Source organism: Pelophylax lessonae (genome assembly GCF_965119305.1).
Source record: "Pelophylax lessonae genome assembly, chromosome: 13".
In the NCBI taxonomy this organism is placed as follows: Eukaryota; Metazoa; Chordata; class Amphibia; order Anura; family Ranidae; genus Pelophylax; species Pelophylax lessonae.
This window is the reverse complement of record NC_138780.1, coordinates 40835547-40858601: the sequence shown is the minus strand read 5'-3', so window position 1 is coordinate 40858601 and position 23055 is coordinate 40835547. Positions and strand designations below refer to the sequence as shown.

The window sequence follows — 23055 nt, the reverse complement described above, 5'->3', positions numbered from 1 at the left end:
AATACATGGAGTGTTGGCCTTTTCCTACAGTGATGTCCATTGGGAAGACTTTCCTCAAGATAACACAAAGCATTACCAAAACCTGAGATCCTTCAAACCAATGATATACATTGAGGATAAAACATTTTTTAAGCTTTATATAGTACAGGAAAGGGTTTGGTCTAAAGGTTTTTCATACAGTATTACCTTTTGTATCCCTTACCCTTCCCTCTTAGATTGTAAGCTCTAAAAAACAAGGCTGATTCCTACTGTATTAAAATGTATTGTAATTGTACTGTCTGCCCTCATGTTGTAAAGTGCTGTGTAAACTGTTGGCGCTATATAAATCCTGAATACTAATAATACTGTGTCTCTATTGGGAGAACAGGGTCGTAGGCTTGTCCCACACAGAAACCTCCACTATGGTATCTGTGGGTGCCAGGCCAGTAATGGCACTACCATAGACATCAAAGTAGAAATAGGCCAAGTGTCCAAAATGTGTGATCAAGCTCTTTTACTCCATCGAAAAGTAGGAAAACGATGTCCCTCATGCCCTGAGAAAGATTTACCACGTGCCCTTGAAACAGCATGCCGGATTCTTTGGTCTGATAGATTAAAGGGCTTGACTACACATTTTGAAGTGCTGGCTTATTTCTACATTTAAGTCCATTGTGAATACTTCTCTTATTGAAAATGTAACTAAATGCAAAGCTTTTTTTTTTTTGTTTTGGGCAAAGTGGAGAGGAATTAGAATATCTATTAGATTTTTTTTTTTCAATCTGTGTCCCGTTTAGAATACAAAGGCTCAGCTGGAGGGATCACCCCCATCCATATCAAGTGTGTGGATAGGGGAATGTTCTTCATTCAACCCACTGGTTGCAATGAAACAAAACCAACTGGTGTATGGCCAAGCCTTAAGCTGGGAATGTTGAGTTGTCTGTCAAGTTCTAAAGCAGAATGGCGTTATTCTCTTCCAATGAGCGGAATTCAGTTAAAACTGGATTGAAGAGGTTAAATGCATGTTTAGGTCTACAGGGGTGCAAAAAGAACTTTGACTTTTCCAATCCTCTCCTCCTCCAGGTAGTGAGACCGGTCACTGCAGCCTCTTCTCCTCTAAGCCTTGGCAGTCACCGACCTTTCCGATACCCTCAAATCCAACACAGAGAGTTAATAGCTCTACATTGGACACGAGGACTTCAAGAACAGTCAACTGCCGAGGCGTAGTGGAGCTCTGGCTGCTGCGGGAGCAGAGAATCCGGTAAGTACAATGGCTTTCCCCGTACCCTAGACATATTTTCTCTAAAGTTGGGCTTCAAGTTGCCACAAAAATTGAACACATGGTAACTGCCTACACACAAATACCAAAACATATACTGTGTGGAACTGGCATATTATCAGCCCCAGAATACCTGAGAAAAAAAAAGGAAAAACAGGCGCCACTGAGTGTAGCATTAAAATTTATTGGCATGACATAAAATATAGACTCACATGGGGATGGATGCTTTATTCCATGGCTCCTGGAATAAAGCATCCATCCCCATGTGAGTCTATATTTTATGTCATGCCAATAAATTTTAATGCAACACTCAACGGCGCCCGTTTTTCCTTTTTTGTTCACCAGCGGGATTCTCGCTTCTGCCTGCCAGAGCTGCCCTTTGTGTTAGCATAGTAACATCACACGCTTTAGAAGTCCCGGCCATCCAAGCAGACTGTTGTCTTCCATCACATTGGGGACCCTTCCCTTGGCACAAGCGCCCAACATATTCCCTCTTGTCCGGAATACCTGAGAGGATGAGGAAAAGGCTCGGAGTTTATTCAAAACCTCCAAAACGGCATCTTCGATTTCCACTTCATACGCATTCTTCATCTTCTCCAACCGCTCCATACATTCTGCATAAGACACACAGAGGCAATCCATTTTCGGTAGGGTTTGTTTAGAATGTAGAGCCAAACCCCCCCCCCCCCCTTTTTTTTGCTTTTAGGGCCACTTTACACCACATGCAGTCCAGTGCGTTTTGTTTCTGCATCTAAAAACACATGGAAAGTAGGTTTTATGGTTTCCAATGGCATACACCAGTGCTTGCCATTTGTGAGAGAAATCCCCCTTTGACCACACTAAGTAAAAAGATTGATTCTTGTAAGAGGAGACAAGTACAGGAGATTGTCAGATATTCACCCACTGGTTTTAGCCATCTGTGACCCGTGGAATAGGGCTCCATACACAGCAGCTAGCCTGGTTGGCTTATATCTGAGACTTGTCTGATTTCTTTAAGCTTATCTATACCTTATACAGTGCCTTACGAAAGTATTCGGCCCCCTTGAACTTTGCGACCTTTTGCCACATTTCAGGCTTCAAACAAAGATATAAAACTGTAATTTTTTGTGAAGAATAAACAACAAGTGGGACACAATCATGAAGTGGAACGAAATTTATTGGATATTTTAAACTTTGTTAAATAAAAAACTGAAAAATTGGGTGTGCAAAATTATTCAGCCCCTTTACTTTCAGTGCAGCAAACTCTCTCCAGAAGTTCAGTGAGGATCTCTGAATGATCCAATGTTGACCTAAATGACTAATGATGATAAATAGAATCCACCTGTGTGTAATCAAGTCTCCGTATAAATGCACCTGCACTGTGATAGTCTCAGAGGTCCGTTTAAGGCGCAGAGAGCATCATGAAGAACAAGGAACACACCAGGCAGGTCCGAGATACTGTTGTCGAGAAGTTTAAACCGGATTTGGATACAAAAAGATTTCCCAAGCTTTAAACATCCCAAGGAGCACTGTGCAAGCGATAATATTGAAATGGAAGGAGTATCAGACCACTGCAAATCTATGAAGACCTGGCCGTCCCTCCAAACTTTCAGCTCATATAAGGAGAAGACTGATCAGAGATGCAGCCAAGAGACCCATGATCACTCTGGATGAACTGCAGAGATCTACAGCTGAGGTGGGAGACTCTGTCCATAGGACGACAACCAGTGGTATACTGCACAAATCTGGCCTTTATGGAAGAGTGGCAAGAAAAAAGCCATTTCTTAAAGATATCCATAAAAAGTGTCATTTAAAGTTTGCCACAAGCCACCTGGGAGACACCAAACATGTGGAAGAAGGTGCTCTGGTCAGATGAAATCAAAATCAAACTTTTTGGCAACAATGCAAAACGTTATGTTTGGCGTAAAAGCAACACAGCTCATCACCCTGAACACACCATCCCCACTGTCAAACATGGTGGTGGCAGCATCATGGTTTGGGCCTGCTTTTCTTCAGCAGGACAGGGAAGATGGGTAAAATTGATGGGAAGATGGATGGAGCCAAATACAGGACGATTCTGGAAGAAAACCTGATGGAGTCTGCAAAAGACCTGAGACTGGGACGGAGATTTGTCTTCCAACAAGACAATTATCCAAAACATAAAGCAAAATCTACAATGGAATGGTTCACAAATAAACATATCCAGGTGTTAGAATGGCCAAGTCAAAGTCCAGACCTGAATCCAATCGAGAATCTGTGGAAAGAACTGAAAACTGCTGTTCAAACGCTCTCCATCCAACCTCACTGAGCTCGAGCTGTTTTGCAAGGAGGAATGGGCAAAAATTTCAGTCTCTCGATGTGCAAAACTGATAGAGACATACCCCAAGCCACTTACAGCTGTAATCGCAGCAAAAGGTGGCGCTACAAAGTATTAACTTAAGGAGGCTGAATAATTCTGCCCGCCCAATTTTTCAGTTTTTTATTTGTTAAAAAAGTTTGAAATATCCAATAAATTTCGTTCCACTTCATGATTGTGTCCCACTTGTTGATTCTTCACAAAAAAGTACAGTTTTATATCTTTAGGTTTGAAGCCTGAAATGTGGCAAAAGGTTGCAAAGTTCAAGGGGGCCGAATACTTTCGCAAGGCACTGTATACAGTTAAAACATCCTGACTTAACCCTTTCCCCAGGACAATGATTGGAATGTCATTACCTTAAAAGGGGGGGGGGGTCATCTTACAAACTCTGGAATTTAGCCATTATTACCATATATAGTACAGAGCAGATAAAACCAGTTAGATTGGATTCAAACAGTTAAACTATAGCAGAATAAAATGGAGTCACAGGGTGTGACCCTTTCAGCCTTATACACAAATGATTATAAAAAGGATTATAAAAACATTCTTAAAATTTCTCTAACACTGTTCCAGAAAAAAAAAAGTAGAACACGCTGCATTTTTTTTCTGCACTGGACTGTTCTGGAACGCTGTTAAACGCACTAGAATGAACCTAAACGCACCAAAATCACACGAACACAAATTGTCCTTATTTAAGGTTAAGAAAAAAGAGCGGGAAAAAAAAATGCACTGGACTGCATCAAAACTGGTCAAACACACGCACGCAGAAATGCATCTGGAACGAATCTGGACAGCGTTTCTATGGTGTGAAGCTGGCCCTTACATAGAATAGGGATGGATTTAAAACTTTGTTAATTTATTTTTTGTGGTGTGTCCCGTAGGGGAGATTTCACTTCAGTTCAAGCCCCCGCATGAAATGTAATGGCATCCCAGTCTTAGGGTAGGGTCCGTAGGGTTCAAAGATGGGAATTGGCCTACTCTTTGCAGCTAGAGCAGCTTCCAACTCTTCTGGGAAGGCTGTCCACAAGGTTTAGGAGTGTGTCTATGGGAATGTTTGACCATTCTTCCAGAAGCGCATTTGTGAGGTCAGGCTCTGATGTTGGACGACAAGGCCTGGCTCTCAAGTCTCTGCTCAAATTCATCCCAAAGGTGTTCTATCAGGTTGAGGTCAGGACTTCGTGCAGGCCAGTCAAGTTCCACCCCAAACTCACTCATGCAGGTCTTTGTGGACCTTGCTTTGTGCATGGTCCAAATCATTTGGTGGAGGGGGGGGGGATTATGGTTCAGGGGTTGGGTTTGCCCCCTTAGTTCCAGTGAGGGGAACTCTTAAGGCATCAGCATACCAAGACATTTTGGACAATTTCATGCTCCCACCTTTGTGGGAACAGTTTGGAGATGGCTCCTTCCTGTTCCAACATGACTGCACACCAGTGCATACACAAGATCCAAAAAGTCATGAATGAGCGAGTTTGGGGTGGAGGCATTTGACTGGCCTGCACAGAGTCCTGACCTCAACCCAACAGAACACCTTCGGGATGAATTCAAGTGGAGACTGTGAGCCAGGCCTTCTCATCCTTATCAGTGTCTGACCTTGCAAATGCGCTTCTGGAAGAATGATTAAACATTCCCATAGACACACTCCCAAACCTTGTGGACAGCCTTCCCAGAAGAGTTGAAGCTGTTATGGGTGCAAAGGGTGAGCCAACTCAATCTTGAACCCTACGGGCTAAGACGCCATTAAAGTTCATGTGGGTGGAAGGGCAGGCGTCCCAATACTTTTGGTAATATAGTGTATATTTCACATATTTACTACAAAGCTTCTTCAGGGGCAGATTGGCTTGTTTGCTCTCCATATATAGAAATACTCTGAAAGCAATTCTGTCTGTACAATTCATATACAACAATGTGTATTGATGTTTTATAGACAGTAATGGTATCCTTATCAAGCCAATCTGCCCCCGAAGAAGCTTTGTAGTAAATATGTGAAATATACACTATATTACCAAAAGTATTGGGAAACATGTCGGGCAAGGACATGGGCATAAGTAGCCCCGTTCAAATATAAAGAGGATCTTACATGTCATACATCTGTTCAACTGTCACCAACACATTTTTGGTTGTGTATATAATTTTCTGTGTTTTTTCTGTATGTCTGAAATGTCAATGTGAAAATTAAATGTTTAACCACTTTAGCTCCGCTCACATTGCTGCTACTGCAGCAATGTGGCTCGTTATCGTCTAGCAATGTAGACCTACGTCGATGGACTCCTTCCCCTGTAGGCGGCGCTCACGCGCCGCCGGAGGCTCGCTCCCGCTGTGTTCAATCACAGCGGGAGTCGGGCCAGGGGAGGAGCGGCGACGATCGCCGCCGCTCTTCCCCGATCGTCGGGGAATCGAGTTTGGAGATCCGCCCGCCTGTGTAAACAGAGCGGGTGAATCTCCTAAGTGACAGGCAGGGACAGATAGCAGGGTTCAGCATAGCTGAACCCTCGATCTGTCCCTGACTCACTCAGTCACCCCCCCCCCCCACACACGTTAGTAAGCACCAGGCATACATTAACCCCTCCCTCTCCAATAAAATTAACCCCTTCCCTGCCAGTGGTGTCATTTTTACAGTAACAGTGCAAATATATAGCGCTGATTACTGTAGTAATGTCACTGGTACCCCGAAAAGTGTCAAAAATGTCAGTCAAGGGTCCGATTTGTCCGCCGCAATGTCGCAGTCCCGCAAAAAAATTGCAGATCACCGCCATTACGCGATTACGTTAAAAAAAAAACACCAAAAATTACAGAAATCTTTCCCTTTGTTAGTAAACGCAATAACTTTTGCGCAAACCAATCAAAATACACTTATTGTGATTTTTTTTTACCAAACATAGGTAGCAGAAAACAAATTGGCCAAAAATTTTAATTTTACATTTTTTTGGGGGGGAATTTCATATAAACAAAAAAATGTTAAAAATATTGTTATTTTTTCAAAATAAACGCTATTTTTTTGTTTATAGCGCAAAAAGTAAAAATCGCACAGGTGATCAAATACCACCAAAAGAAAGCTCTGTTTGTGGGAAAAAAAGGACGTAAATTTCGTTTGGGTCTGGCGTCGCACGACCGCGCAGTTGTCAGTTAAAGTCGCACAGCGCCGAATCGCAAAAAGTGGCCTGGACGTAAGACAGCAAAATCCTCCGGTGTTAAAGTGGTTAATGATATAAATAAAAATATATCTTTTTTACATAAATATATGTGTAGTACGATTTTGAGTATGATACCAGTAAAGTCCCCTTCAAGCCCACAAATCACCAATCTCCTCTAGAAGGAATTGGTAATACCAAATCTGTATGACCTGGGATGTAGGTATCAGATAATATAAACAGTACAGGTACATTAATACAGTAATCAGTGATGTACTAATGACACTGGCTGAGAAGGGGTAAACATCTAGGACAGTTAATCTAGGGCAGCGATGGCGAATCTTGGCACCCCAGATGTTTTGGGACTACATTTCCCATGATGCTCCTGTACTTGGAAGTGTAGTTGAGCATCATGGGAAATGTAGTTCCAAAACATCTGGGGTGCCAAAGTTCGCCATCACTGCTCTAGGGGTAAAATGTGTGCCTAACAATGTGTAATGTGTGTTGCTTTTTACTACAGATCTGCTTCGCAGAGCTAGGAAACAGAGATGGTTCCCTCTGTACAGAGCCCTGTGTTAATTGTAAACACAGAGCACTGGGCTGGGATTGCACACAGCCGATCAGCAGGTCCCGGCCATGAGTCATTGGGCAGAACTTGCCGACAGGCTTCCGCTGTGTACAATCACAGCGGGTGCCGGTGGGGGGGGGGGGGGGTGTAGGGGCACGTATGCGCTCGCTTTAGCCCCGGAAGCAACGTATGGACACACCGCCCATCCACAGTACATTCCGGGCAGGGGGTCCACAAGTAGTTCACCATACACACGGCCAAGGCTTTTAGGTAGTGTTTCCTAAGTAGACATGTATTCAATGCAGAAGGTATTTGGAAGGAGAGAGATCAAAAGTAGAAGTAGTTACGGGAAGGGAAAGGATCTTTTACTTTCAGTACAGGTACTTTTCAAGACCACATCACAATCCAGTGCAAATATTGCTCCAAGTTTCATATTCAGGACGACCTTTTCTGGACTCATTTCAATTTTAAGGTTCAACAAAATAAGTAGCATGCAAATAAATCATTTGACATTTCTACCTGCAAAGCAAAGTCGTTTACTGGGTTCACCATCCCAACATTGCTTCATCATCTCTATGGCTTCAGGAACCATCTTCTCAGTCTTCCAACAATCCACATGTGTCATGTCCGGTCGGGTACCGCGTGTCGGTATATGAAAAATAATGATTTCTCTTGGTAGGTCTGGAGATATAAAAGACTATCAATATACCAAGATGGTTATAAATAGATGTTCAAAAAAACTTGGGAGTTTAGAGAAGATTGGAACTTACTATTATAGGGTTCCCGGCCTGACAATATCCACCAGATTAAAATGGCAAAGCTAAAAGCAATGGGACAGAGATAAGAACACAAAAAGTTTGCTATATACGGAATGACTTCTCTTTACTTAAAGTGGTTAGAAAGCCTAACCATTTTTTTACCTCAATGCATTCCCTGGGTGGAGGACGCATAAAGAGGCAGAACATGCCGGAAACAGCGTGGGAGACACTGGGAGCAAAGCCCTTCACCACGGAGTGAACATATGGCAACACGCGCGAACGATTCATTTCAACCCTGCTACAGCCTGAGAGAGCGGAAGGTGGAGTGATCTGCACTGTGCTCCGCCTCTCCCTGCAGACACTAAGCTCGTTTTACCACCCGTAATGTTGTTATGTATCAGGGCAGAGCGGATTTATCTTGTGGGTAGTTGGCCTGTCTTCCTCCTGACTAACTGCTCTTCTGACTGTGCTTGCTGCAGTTCTAGTGTTCACTGTGGTCTAGATGTTTCTTGGTAAATTAATTGAAAATGCTGCCGATTGGGACCATGCTGGGCCCGTCCCCTTTGCTAGGGTGCTGGGCCCGTCCCCCTGCCAAGGATACGGGCCCGTCCCCCTGCCAAGGATACGGGCCCGTCCCCCTGCCAAGGATACGGGCCCGTCCCCCTGCCAAGGATACGGGCCCGTCCCCCTGCCAAGGATACGGGCCCGTCCCCCTGCCAAGGATACGGGCCCGTCCCTCTGCCAAGGATACGGGCCCGTCCCTCTGCCAAGGATACGGGCCCGTCCCTCTGCCAAGGATACGGACCCGTCAAAATCACCTGGAAGTGCCTCTGAGCCTACTTTGATAAGCGCTGGATATTTCTAATGTTTTGTGCATTACTACATTGTTAATAAAAAGCAATAGCCATACAAATTTTAAAGCCCCCCCAAATTTATACTTGGTTACCGATTCTCTAAAGGGGGCGGTGCTAGGAGGTGTGTAGGGGGGTGGAGAAAGGGGATGGTTCTAGAGGCAGGTAAGGGGCAAAGACAGGCGTGGCCTAGGGGAGGGGAGGCGAGTTCCTGCACTTTTTCTCTGAGAAAAAACAATCCCTGCCTACAGGTAATCCCATATTGATATTAACCTATATTCATTTGCATTGTTTAGGAGACATTTATGGCGCTTTTCCACTGCATGGAACCGTACTGGTTCGGCACGCTTTTGTGCTTTTCCACTGCTGGTACCGCATGGTATAGGGTCGGAACGGTTCGGTACGGTATAGGTTTGCTTTTCCACTGCATGGAACCGAACGGTACGGTACAGTACGGCTCTGAAAAAACAGTACCTACTCGATTGTGGTTCCAACAGGTACCAAACTGGTACCATATCCCACAATCCTTTGCATGCAGTCACTACTAGCCACTGATTGGTCAGAGAATCCCACCCACCCCGTTGTTATCCAACCCACTTAACTTTAGTACTACTTTAGTGGAAAAGCAAACCTATACCATACCGTACCGAACCGTTCCGACACTATACCATGCGGTACCAGCAGTGGAAAAGCAAACCGGGCCAAGCAGGGCCGAGTAGAGCCGAGCCGGTACTTGCAGTGGAAAAGTGCCATTACTGTAGTAGCAGTTGGTGACGTCACCGTCACAGCCTCACTGCGCTTTCAATGGACAGCATGCCGTTCACAACATTTTGTTGGCATACTCCTTAGGGCTACATACAGAAAAAAAAAAGGAATTTTAGTTAAATCTTACCGTAAAATTCCTTTCTCCGAGTCCTCTAACAATCGCCGCCCACTCATTCAGTCTTCACCAATGCGTATTGACCTCTTATCCATTGGAGCAAGCTAGGCATAAGACTTGTTAAAAACAAAGTAATTTACATAGACACACCTATGGGGGCTGTCCTACTGGTTCAATACCCCCCTGCTATCAGCCATCCCAACTCAGTTTGGTAGCAAGCAGTTAAGAGTCCAAAGAACCCCAAAAGAGGGGCGGGGCGGCGACTGTCAGAGGACTCAGAGAAAGGACTTTTACGGTAAGATTTTACAAAAATTCAGTTTTCTCTTACGTCCTCTGACAGTCGCCGCCCACTCTTTCAGTCTTCACCAATGGGATGTCCCAAAGCAGTGTAGACATGAGGGGTGGGAAACGTAACCGTCACAAAGGCAATGCAGTACCCACGTCAGAGAAAGGAACCTTACGTGAACAGAAAGGTATCCTCTGGGCAACAAAAAAGGCTCAACTGGAGTAACAACCCAGGAAAGCAAACAAACAAGGGGGAAACAACCCCAACAGCCAGGGACCCACAAAACTAGGGTCCCCTTAAGGCACTGCCGCACACGGAACTTTGTGGCCAAAGGAGGCATCATCTGCTGATGCCAGAACATCAAGTTTGTAGAACTTTGAATAGGTGTGCACTGAGGACCAAGTCGCCACCTTGCACATCTGGGCCACCGAAGCCTGATGCCGGAAGGCCCAGGACGCACTCACCGCTCTGGTAGAGTGCGCCTTGACAGGGAAGGGCGGTGCCCGTTCCTTAATCGAATAGGCCTGTACAATCGTCTGTCTGATCCATTTAGAAATGGTCGCCGCAGACGCAGCCATACCCTTCCAAGGACCCTCAGGAAGGACAAAAAAAGAGAATCCGACTTACGAAAGGATTCAGTGGACGACAGGTAAACCCTGATCGCCCTGACAACATCCAAAGCGAAGGCAAAACAATGTCCTCATTGAGGTGAAAATCAGAGACCACCTTTGGAAGGAAGGACTGGTTGGGTCGCAAGACCACCTTATTCCTATGAACCACCAGGTAAGGGGAGCGGCAAGACAAAGCCGCCAATTCCGACACTCTGCGTGCAGAAGTGATCGCCACCAGAAAGGCAACCTTTTGACAGCAGAGGCAAACAAATTTCCCTCATGTTTTCAAAGGGAGGATGTTGCAAAACAGACAAAACTAAGTTCAAGTCCCAAGGAGGTAGAGGCGCCCTCCGAGGAGGGGCCAAGTGATGCACACCTTGAATAAAGGTGCGAATCAAAGAGTTAGACGCCAAAGGGCACTGAAAAAGGATGGCCAGAGCAGACAGCTGGCCCTTAATCGTGGTCAACGCCAGGCGCTGATCCACACCAGTTTGTAGGAAGGCCAACACCCTCGCCACCGAATAGGAATGAGGAGGGAAACCTCTGGATTCACACCAGGCAAAATAAGCCTTCCAAGTACGGTAATAGATCTTACCGGATGAGGCTTTCCTAGCCTTGAGCAAAGTAGGAATGACCTCAGACGAGAGACCCCTGTCTCTCAGGACCTGGCTTTCAACAGCCAAGCCGTTAAAGCCAGCGACTGTAAAGCAGGATGGAAGATCAGTCCCTGCGACAGTAGATCGTCTCGTAACGGTAGCCGCCAAGGAGGCTCGACAGCCAGTTGAATGATGTCCGTGTACCATGACCGGCGTGGCCAGTCCGGGGCCACCAGAATCACCAACTTCGGTTCCGAGACTAACCTGCGCAGGAACCTGGACAACAACTGAGTCGGGGGAAAGGCATAGATCAGATGATACCGGAAACGCACCACCAGCGCATCCGAGGAGTCTGCCAGCAGATCGCGCGTCCTTGCCATGAACCTTCCCACCTTGTTGTTTAGCCGGGACGCGAAAAGATCCACATCCGGGGATCCCCATTTCACACACAGCATCTGAAACACCTCCGGGTGCAGGGACCATTCCCCCTGGTCCAGGGTCTGGCGGCTCAGATAATTGGCCTGCCAGTTCTCCACACACGGAATGTGAACTGCCGAAAATCGCCGGGACGTGAGTCTCGGCCCAAGACAGAATACTGGTCACTTCCTGGGCCGCCCGGGCACTACTGGTGCCCCCTTGGTGATTGATGTAAGCCACCGCAGTGGCGTTGTCTGTCTGCACCCGTACAGGGCAGCCCGGAAGACGATCCCACCAATGGAGCAGGCACAGCCTGATCACTCGCAATTCCAAAATGTTTATCGGTAGGGATTATTCCTCCCCCGACCAAGTGCCCTGGGCAGACAGGTTGCCCAGAACGCCACCCCAGCCCGACAGGCTGGCATCCATGGTAATCACAGTCCACAGCAACGGCCGGAAGGATTTCCCCTCCGCTACTGCCGGAGACTGGAGCCACCACAGAAGATCCAATCTGGTTTGGAGACTCAGACACCCTCAGGTCCAAGGACTGGGGGAGCCTGTCCCAGCTGGCCAGTATCTCCGCCTGGAGAGACCTCGTGTGAAACTGTGCAAACGGTATGGCCTCGAAGGCCGACACCATCAACCCCAGGGACCGCATACAGGTCCTGAGCGACGAGGACTAGTTGTCCCTGACGGACCTGACCTCGTCCTGTAGGGTCTGGAGCTTGTCCTCCGGCAGAAACACCTTCACTTGGGCGGAGTCCAGGACCATCCCCAGATACGGGAGACGAACCGAAGGAGACAAAGTCGACTTCTGAACGTTGATGGTCCATCCGAACTCCTGGAGCATCTAAATCGTAGTGGAAAGATCGCGCAGCAGGCTCTGACTGGCATTCGATCTTAACAGGAGATCGTCCAGATATCCCAAGATCGCAATGCCCTGTGCCCGTAACAGGCCCAAAACAGGAGCCAACACTTTGGTAAACACCCTTGGAGCCGAAGCGAGACCGAAAGGTAACGCCACAAACTGATAGTGTTCCTCCGCGATAGCGAATGTGGTACCTCTTATGACCCTCGAATATGGGGATGTGCAAATATGCATCCTTTAGGTCGATGGAGGCCAGGAAATCTCCCGGACTCAAGGAGGCCACTACCGAACGGAGGGATTCCATGCGGAACTTTTGAACGCGCACGAAGCGGTACAGAGCTTTCAAGTCGGACGCACCTTGCCCTCCTTTCTGGGCACAGTGAACAGATTTGAATAAAACCCCCAAACTTGTCCCGATGAGGCACCGGGACGACAACCCCCAGGGCGAGGAGATCCTGCACCGCCCGATGCAGATCTTGAAACCGATCTGGGGTCAAATGAACATTTGAGGGAAAGAATCTGTCTGCCTGCCACGAAAGGAATTCAAACTTGTAGCCCGTTCTAATGATTTCCTGAACCCACCTGTCCGTAATCCGGAGCAGCCAAGGTTGGAGGAAACCGCGCAGACGTCCCCCCACCCCTGAAACGGGTGAGGGCACCCCTTCAGGTAGTGGCGGACGGAGCCACCGCGCCAGCCTGGGCAGCCTTTTGCTTGCCCGCCCAGGGCTTTCTCTGGCCACCCTGGCCTTTGAAGGGTTTCCCCTTGTCCTGCGCCTTGAAGGCACGAAAGGACCCCTGATTTGGCTTAAAGGAAGGGCCCCGCTTACCGCGGAAGAACTTACCCTTAGGATTCTGGGGTAGCAGAGTGCTCTTGCCCCCAGTGACACCTTTTACCAATTCATCCAGGGAATCTCCAAAAAGACGATTCCCCGCATAAGGGATGTCAGACACCATCTTCCTGGAAGTCTGGTCAGCCGACCAGCTTTTTAACCAGAACAAACGACGGTTAAGTACCGCGAACCCTGATAGGCGAGCCGCCAACGGGGCCTCATCCAAGTCCGCATCACACAGATGACCCCTTGGTAAATCTGGTCCACCTTCTCCAAGGTAGTAGGGGGGAAAGAATCAGTTACAAGGGTGCGTGCGAGCACCTTAGCCCAATCTGCCACAGCCTGAGCCACCATGACAGAGGCGAAAATAGGTTTCAGCATGGAACCCGCTACCATATAGGAATGGCGGGCAAAGTATTCCAGCCTCCTATCCGTAGGGCCCCGGAAACCCGGGGAATCCTCGGTGGGTACCAGAGTGGCCTTGTTCAATCTAGACACAGTGTGATCCACTTTAGGAGCCACAGTCCAACGCGAATCCGTAGGAGACGCAAAGGGGTAACGGACTTGAAACCGTTTTGGCACCACAAAATTGCGCTTCAAATTGAGCCATTGTTCATTCACAGTTTCGTGGAACTCAGCGGGGCAAGGGAACACCTGCGCCGCCTTACGGGTTCTGCAGGTACCAAAAGAGGACCACTTGCCCGGAGGATTGGGCTCATCCTCCAAATGTAGTGTATCCTTAATAGCAGTAATCAGCACAGCCATAGCTGCGCTATCCTCGGCCGTCCCAGGGGGGAATCATTCCCCTCCTCATCCTCCGCCTCCCCTTCAGACTGGGAAGAACGAGACCCTTCAAGGGGCACACTATCTAAGGCAACCATATCAGAATCGGAATCAGAAGAGAAAGAGAAAGCCTAGGCCTCTTCTTAGTATCCCGTTCAGCCATCAAAAGATCCACTTTGGACGCTAAAGTCGCAAGTGCAGCAGTCAGAGCAGAAGATCCAGAGGAACCTGAATCATCCACTTAGGCTGGGGGAAATTTGCTGTCCTGGGACTCCATCAAGAAAAAAAACTTTTTTTTTTTTTCAAGGTACTGGCCCTTTAAGCGCACAGCGATCCCACCGCAGTACACCGATATGAGGATTATGCAAGCAGACCCCGCAAATAGGAATGAGCTGACAGCCAGAGATATTCCCCACAAAAAACAGCAAAGACAGACCCCACAAGTGTTACCACACGCCTGCCGATCTCCACTGTAGAGAAAAGGGAAGTGATGTCACTGCAGGAGAGTGAACTAGGAAAAAACAGGCTAAGGAAAAATGGTTGCCCATAGAAAGTAATGGGAGGCTCCGGGAAAATGGCCGCCGACATGTGCTCAGAAGAACAAATTGCCACATACAAGATGGCGCCGTAAGGTGCAAAAACACACTACATTCATTGCTGCCGAGGCGCCCACAGTGAAGCCAGCAGCATGCCCACACCTAAAATGGCGGACCGGCAGTTTTTAACCCCGCAGCGTTCACCGCACATGTCTGTACCCCAAACACACAATACAGTGGCACTCAGGAGAGGGACCCCCACAAACCCCCACATAGCGATCCAGGCGCGGTACAGCCCCCGCAGGGACCGGGAGTAAGGGAGCCCCAAAAATGCACAGACATGAGGGGATACCACAGACACATCAGACCATCCCCAGACAGAATGTACTTACTGTACCCGATGGCGTGGGCGCCTCTCATCGACAGGAAGCCTCCCACCCCAGGCGGTGGGGGTGCCGTCAGCCAAAAACGCAGGATGCTAGCAACGCACGGAACCGCGGTTGAGACGTCCAAGCGAGGTGGCCACCTCGTTGGCTTTCGTCCCTGAGGACAGGGACAAGTTGTTTGCGAGGCCAGGGCGTACGCATAGCCTGCTAAACGCTCGATGGCAGGCTGGGACTCCACAAGGCCCTCTGTCCTGGAACACCAGGACGACCAGTGCGACTCCCAGCTCTGCAACGCCGTCTTCATCCGAAGATCCAACTAACTAAACGCTGACAAATAAACAGCTAGTAGTGCAAAGAAAAACACATTTGCAGAAAAATAAAATCATAAAAAAGAAGAAGGCTGAGACTGTAGCCCCAGTACAGGGAAGCCTATCTTATTCCTTAACTAGGCAGAAGACAAACTGAGTTGGGATGGCTGATAGCAGGGGGGTATTGGACCAGTAGGACAGCCCCCATAGGTGTGTCTATGTAAATTACTTTGTTTTTAACAAGTCTTATGGATAAGAGGCCAATACCCATTGGTAAAGACTGAATGAGTGGGCGGCGACTGTCAGAGGACGTAAGAGAAGAAAAAAAAAATTACTTGTAGGTACAATAAATGCCTCCTAAATGTGCACCGCTTAGGAGATATTTACTTTAGCAGCAGCCAGGGACATCACCAGCATATGTGCACACCATTCATTTTAATGGCACCTAAAAAATGCGGTGCGATTCTAGTGCGATAAATCACGGGCAAACACAGCGTTAAGCTTGAGGTCCAAATGAAGCTCCTATTTTTTATTTTTTATTTTTTTTATGCGACAAGCATTACAGTTTGCCGCAATAGCAGCACGACAATCGCGGAGAAACCGCACCTCGTTTTTAGGTGCCAATAAAATTAATGGAATCTGAAATTTACATTGTGCGATTTGTCAGTTTAGCGGAGTTTTTTAAAATTGGGGGCAGAATCACTGCGATTCTGCCCTCGATTCAAAGCGCACAGGTATGAACACAGCTGAACATATTTTAAGGCCTCATTCACATTGGTGTACACCCATGCGAGGGCAGTCTTTGCCCGCACAGGTTTTTCTGTGCATTCCAATTCCGGCAGTCCTGTTCATGTCAATTGGGATGCAGCAGGAGCACAAATGCAACCTCTGCTCTGATTTTGACAGCCTGCATTCAGGGACACACACCTGCACAAGGCTGTCAAACTGCGAGAAGTAGCAGTGTCCATGTCCAAGGGGACTGCAGGCATGGGGATGCACAGAACCTATGCGGGCAAGGACGGCCATCGAAACTGGCTCACTAATGCATTCTAGGCCTCCAAATCCTGGTCAAGGAGCCATATAAGGCCATAAGCATAACTTTACCATATACCAAAGGAATGTTATTGTTAAAGCGGAGTTCCACCCATTTTTAATAGGTTGGAATACATAGATCTATGTAATCCCCTTTAAACAGCTTTTACCAATAGAAACTTTTTTTTTTTTTGCTAGTAAATACCTTAATTTCTGCTTTATTCCTCCTCTCCTCACTTCCGGGTCCGATCGGCGATGACGTCATTCGGCGATTCGCAGTGTCTGCTGGGATGTATTCTATTCCAGAAATCTCGCAGTAGCTGAGCTGTACCGAGCCGTGCCTGCCCCGCCTCCTCTCATTGAGTTGTATTGTATGAATGTATTAAGACCGTTCTCTGCCCCGCCTCCTCTCATTGAGTTGTATTGTATGAATGTATTAAGGCCGTTCTCTGCCCCGCCTCCTCTCATTGAGTTGTATTGCATACAATACAACTCAATGAGAGGAGGCGGGGTGGAGGCGGGGCAGAGAACAGCCTTAATACATTGCATACAATACAACTCAATGAGAGGAGGCGGGGTGGAGGTGGGGCAGAGAACAGCCTTAATACATTGCATACAATACAACTCAATGAGAGGAGGCGGGGTGGAGGCAGGCCAGAGAACAGCCTTAATACATTGCATACAATACAACTCAATGAGAGGAGGCGGGGCGGAGGCGGGGCAGGCACGGCTCAGTATAGCTCAGCTACTGCAAGATTTCTGGAATAGAATACATCCCAGCAGACACTGCGAATCGCCGAATGACGTCATCGCCGATCGGACCCGGAAGTGAGGAGGAATAAAGCAGAAATTAAGGTATTTACTAGCAAAAAAAAAATGTTTCCAATGGTAAAAGCCATTTTAAAGGGCATTACATAGATCTAAAGTTCCAAAAATGGGTGGAACTCCACTTTAACTGGTCAAGTCCTTGAGGGGTCATATTGCAAAGGGAGTTAGCTTGGGGGTGGTATATTCCTTTTACACAAATCTAAATACCACTGCCCAAGCTGATAAAAGTTAGTCCCATCTCCAGAGCAGCATAATGCAACATGCAAGCATCTGGTTTGATTACCTGTCTACGCCTTAAAGAGGAAGTAAACCCTTCTCTGCAAGTTGTACCTATAGGTAAGCCTATGATAAGACTTACCTATAGGTACTGTAAATATCTCCTAAACATGTACCGTTTAGGAGATATTTACCTTACATGCAGCCGTTCCTTCAGAGCCCCGTGCCGTGACCGTCGGCAGGGAGTGACGTCACCACGGCTCCGGCAAATCAGAGGGCCGGATGCCCTGATCCCGGAAGATGGGCGACTGGACAGAGGTAAGCAGGCGGCACGGCGGGGGCTCGTTCTAAGGTAAGGATTTCATAATGAGCTAGTATGCGATGCATACTAGCTCATTATGTGTTTCTCTTTCAGGGTGAAAAAAAATAAAAAAATATGTGGGTTTACAACCTCTTTAAAGGGGGACTCCATGGAAACAAGCAACTTTAGTTAGGTATTCTTGTTATATTTTCTTTATCTTTGTCATTACTTTTAATAAATGTTATACTTTTAAGTATTTGTGTGATCTCTCTTTGCCCATATCCAACACAAACCCCAAAAACGTGACAAAACAATGAGGCCTTAAAGCGTGTTACTGTGTGTAACTGTGTATAGACATGCAAGTGTAACGTCATTGGAAAAATTGTCTAAAACACAAATACTTTCGTTTTTTTTTTTTTTTTCTTTTTTTTTTTTTTTTTTAAGACCGGATCTTCTGCTAGCTTCACCAACAAGAACCTGCATTATGTGTCCTTACATCTAGAAGCACAACCTGGTTTAGTATAATTCTTTACAAAAAAAACTTACCTGTATACATCAAACTCTTTAGTTGGCTTGTATTCAGGGCATTTAAAAGACTCCGGAGGCATGTAGGAAACTGTCCCCGCCATATCAATGGAAGCAGAAGTTTCATTTCTGGCAAGGCCAAAATCTGTTAGCTAAAATTAGAATGGAATTAGGTTTTAGAAAGTCTGAGAAGATTACCGTATTTTCCGGCGTATAAGACGACTGGGCGTATAAGACGACCCCCCCTATTACATGATCTACCGGTAATACTTATACTTAGGTTACCTTGGAGATATTATACTCAGCGTATAAGATGACCTCCCATTATTGGGGGATTTTTTTGAGGTTCAAAAGTAGTCTTATACGCCAGAAAATACAGTAGTTATGATCAGTGAGAAGTCCGAGAAGATTAGTTATGATCAGTGAGAAGTCCGAGAAGATTAGTTATGAAGAGTGCACAAGAAGTAGAGACAAGAAAAAAATGGGCTAACAAGGTCCAAGCATACAGGAAGATATTCTGAACATAATTACAAGGGACTGGTTTTCATTCAGAGGTTTACTAACCTGAACGGAGTGACTGTACCCCAACAAGGATTAAACAGAGAAGCGTCTGCAGAGGGGAAGGTGCCAGAGAGGAAAGCATGAAAGCCTTAAAGTCAATCCAAGGAATAACCTACCCAGTCAGATAAGCTGCCAAGAAATCAAAAGACAAATAAATCGAGTGAAGCCAAAGGTCGATGTTGGGAGTACCCAATGGTTAGATGTTAACACAAGAGCAAGGCACAGGAGGCAGAAGGTTGTAGCTGAAGCTTAGGTCAGGGCAAGCAGAGAGCAGAGCATAAAAAGCAGCTTAGTAGACGTGAATTCAAGAACTTAACTACATTTTACCAAAAAAACACCTTTAAAAAAAAAAAAAAAAAAAAAAATGGGAGGTCCTAAAAATTCTAGGATTCTCAACCAGGGTTGAAAAGAACCCTAGGGTTCCTCTACAAATGGCTATGGCTTCCTTGACTTATGGCTAATTGACCTCCAAATCTAAGCCGTATAGATAGTTCTGAGGTCAAAGCCAGCTACAGGACACCAATGAATTGAACGCACGATAATCTGATCCTTCGTACACAGCTTTCGACAGCCAATCACGACATTTCGTCCAACAAAATCCAAAGGGACAAACACGAAAACTTTTGTCGTATGATAGCCTAGCGAACGACAATCATTTAATCATTACAGGATGCCTCCGCTAAAAATCGATAGACAAAGACCCTGCATGATCAGAAACACTAAAATAACCCTGAAAAAGCCTGGCTGCCATTGTTTTTGTTTTTCACTATCCGATCCGTGGCTACGCAACCAGGAAGCTTTTCCAGAATTGTTTAAAAAAAAAAAAAAAATCATACGTTTGGTACGCATTGTTGAATTCGATACTAGTATCATGCAACAAAAAGCGAACGATAAGTCGTCCGATTATCTGTCGGTGTGTACGAGGCATTACACTCCATTTATGGGAGGCCTAAGGCCCAGTGGCCTGTGTAAACAGCATCCCATCATACGGAGCAACAGCCCTGTTCAGTTTTATTTGGCTATTGTAGCCAGTATGGACATCCATTATGTCAGGGCATCATATGTATCCATAGTGTTCCGAAAGCTGGTCTTCTCTTTGCGGCTTGTTTTGCTCATTTTCGGGCCATTATCGTAGGTGATACTTCCCCTTGGACCATTATCTGGGGTTAGTGCAGGGCTCGACAAACCCGGGCGCCAGGTCGCATTTGCGACTAGAATTAGCGACCTGGCGCCTGGGGTGCCCTGCATGAGGTGTCCTGTCCCTTTTGCGCCCCCACCTTCTCCTCGAGTGCACGGACTTCCGCAACGTCCAAAAATTGAGGCCCCGGCTTTTCGGCCTTCTTCTGTGAGATGAGGCTAGGGGAACTGGCGCCCTCTTGTGGTGGCCGGGAGTAATGCATGTTTTCAATGCCTTTCCATCTCCTTCCAAACAGGAGAGGAGAAGGAAGTTTTTTAAGGCTTCATCTCTCTGTCCAGTTACCTTTGCTTAAAAGGTAAGTGGACAGGGAGTGTGGTTATTATTATGAATTTATTTTTTAAATGTAAAAAAAATAAATAATAATTTTTTCTTTTTTTTTTAAATTATTAAAAAAAAAAAAAATTCTTTTTTTTTTTTCCAATTATTATTAAAAAAAAAAAAATATATATATATATTTTTTTTTTCCTCATCGCCGTGCCACAGCCGAAGGCCACTTTCACACGGGCTGTCTGATCAGGTCCGCCTGTCAGTTTTTCAGGCAGACCTGATCGGACCCTTCATTCTCCTCTATGGAGCGGTAATCTGCCGCCATCTGATCCTGTCCGCCAAAAACAGACGGATGGTGGTTCTATTTTCTATCCATCCTGTGGATCGGATCAGATGGCATCGGATGGAAAGAGACAGACAGTCTGTTTTCATCCAATTGCGATATAGAGGAGAGTGGGGTTCTAGTCGTATTTATTTGTAAATTTAGTATCCGTTTTATTAAATAAAGTTTGGTTGTTAGTTTAAAAAAAAAAAAAAACTGGCTCCTAGATTTCAGGCAAATTTGTCAAGCCCTGGGTTAGTGTGTGTATGTATTCCATGGAATTTCCCTAACATGATATTAGGGTTACCTGTGGATATGGTCTACACAACAAAATTTATTGCTGAATTTATAACTCAGCATCTTTCTCCATTGACTATGTGTCACAAATCAGCACTGTATCTTTATGGTTCTTTAGTCTTCCAGTTTGATTCTATTTGCACATTTTATATGATGTTTTGTTGTTTGCATCCCTGTGTTCTCTTCTTAGAGACCCTTAATTTTTAATTACAATTGTTCACATCTATATGAGCAGCTGTACTTTACTACATCAGATAGCTCTTGTTTACCCCCCTTTTTTTCAATGAGCGGTATATTGAGTGACGGTGGTTCAGTATTAGCAGCCAGTGAGATGTAATTTGTACACGTAACGTTAGGGGGAGTCGTATGGTTTCCTTTGTAGTATACAATTGGCACACTGACATCTGGTGGCCAAACAATGTTTATACATCTCAATAATTTTTGTCTGATTGTACACATCTGTGTCTGATCAGTCAATTATCAATCTATTATATAAAGGAACCCATGACCCCCCATCAATCAGCTCCGATGAAACCGACGTAAGGTCGGTGATACGCGTCAGAAGGCTTCACCAGTTGGATTGCACCACCCGGACCCACCTCCTTGGGAGTGTTTATGCGACCCCTGCAGCATTGGCTCAGTCACGGCTCCCCCGATTCCGCTGCTCGCCACTACCGGATGTGACGTAGGGCCGGCCATCTCGGACCCGTTCGTCACTACTTGGAAACGAGGCTGGAGCAAGCATTGATGGGACAACGCCGCTAGCAGTCCGCACGAGCCGCCGGGGTTTACTGTCCTACACACGGAGGTATGAACTTTCTCTAATTGGTCCACTTATAGCATGGTGCACATCCCCTTCTTCAATCGGCACGGAGGACCTAACCGCTTTCTTTCCCCGCCATCACTGGGGCATGACATGCAATTACTGAGCGGATAGCTTGTAACTCCTTTAATAGTGCTCACGATATCTACAGGAGGAAACCGCACCTGCTTTTTGGCCGGTTCACATTTTCAGGGACAGTATCTTTTATTGGTGCCCGTATCATCCACTTCGGAAAATCCCCTTACAGCATTAATTACTGCACTATCCCAACCCCTTCAATCAGGATTGGAATTGCTCAAGTGGACTTTCCTCTCAACCTTCTTTTTCCTGCAGGTTTTTTCTACAGTGTTTACACGTTTTCCAACTACTTTTTTCCACACAGGCATATCTGTGATTACATCCAAGAACTCTGCAGGCATTGTATATCTCCATTTATGGGTTGGGCCCACTATCCCTGATCAGCTTTTGAACCACCCCTGCATATTTTTCAAATTATGGTCTCGGTTGATGCAATCTACTGTATGTACATGTTTTTAATGTTTTAACCATGTATTGTGTCCATGCATGTTCACAGTTCATTCACCAGGCATAAGTGCCTTAATAAATTATTTGCATTTTTTCACCACCACTCAGTCATCACAGTGTATCCTTGGTGCCTATATCTGATCACCCTCGAATTGTGAAGAGGGGTGGAAGCAATCCTTGTTTTCACCGCATTCACAAATTTTGTTTGTTTATTGATTAGAGCTGCACGATTAATCGTAACAGAATCGAGATTGCGATTCACTCCCCCTGACAATCTTAACATGACACTTGCTCGATTCTTTACATACTATGAGGGAGCAGCTGTCAAAAAAAAAAAAAAGCCTCCCGCAAAAGCCTATCAGCATTAGTCTCCCACTGAACTGTAAACACAAATGATTACAATGTATCTTTTCTTTCCCTCTGCCGGAGGAAGGAAGTTTAACCTCTTAAAGACTAAACCTTTTTCCTACACTTGTTGCTTGCAAGTTAAATCAGTTTTTCTCTTACGTCCTCCGACAGTCGCCGCCTCTTCATATTCGTCACATATGGGGGTATTAGACTTTGCTCCGAAGGAGTAGCTAGGCAACAGAATATGTTAACATTAAAGCTTTTAACATATCCCACCCTCAAGGGGTGGTCCCCTCAGTCAATACCCTCCTACTTCCTGCAACCATATCTCAGTTTTAATGTCTAGCTTGTCAGGAGTGGCTGGCTCTCTCTGTGCTGGGGCTTTCTGCCCCAGACTCTTTCTTCTTTTTGAAATT

The 23055-nt window shown here is 46.1% G+C and overlaps 2 protein-coding genes across 2 annotated transcripts in view; both read right to left on the bottom strand.

The window, feature by feature from the left end:
• Window positions 1-23055, bottom strand: part of LOC309569822 (ribosomal protein S6 kinase 2 beta-like) — a gene marked incomplete at its 3' end in the record, with an annotated part of 195203 nt that overhangs the window by 38921 nt on the left and 133227 nt on the right. Inside the window, exons 13-16 of the mRNA XM_082275825.1 lie at window positions 18320-18450; window positions 8057-8106; window positions 7806-7967; window positions 1763-1869 (exon numbers count right to left, since the gene is read on the bottom strand). Of these exons, the coding sequence (XP_082131951.1) occupies window positions 1763-1869; window positions 7806-7967; window positions 8057-8106; window positions 18320-18450 (450 nt within the window). The remainder of the gene's footprint in view (window positions 1-1762; window positions 1870-7805; window positions 7968-8056; window positions 8107-18319; window positions 18451-23055) is intronic.
• The window catches only part of LOC309569823 (ankyrin repeat and protein kinase domain-containing protein 1-like), a gene marked incomplete at its 5' end in the record, with an annotated part of 76093 nt that overhangs the window by 31096 nt on the left and 21942 nt on the right, over window positions 1-23055 (bottom strand). The window contains 4 exons of the mRNA XM_082275826.1: window positions 1763-1869; window positions 7806-7967; window positions 8057-8106; window positions 18320-18450. Coding sequence (XP_082131952.1) covers window positions 1763-1869; window positions 7806-7967; window positions 8057-8106; window positions 18320-18450 — 450 coding nt within the window. The remainder of the gene's footprint in view (window positions 1-1762; window positions 1870-7805; window positions 7968-8056; window positions 8107-18319; window positions 18451-23055) is intronic.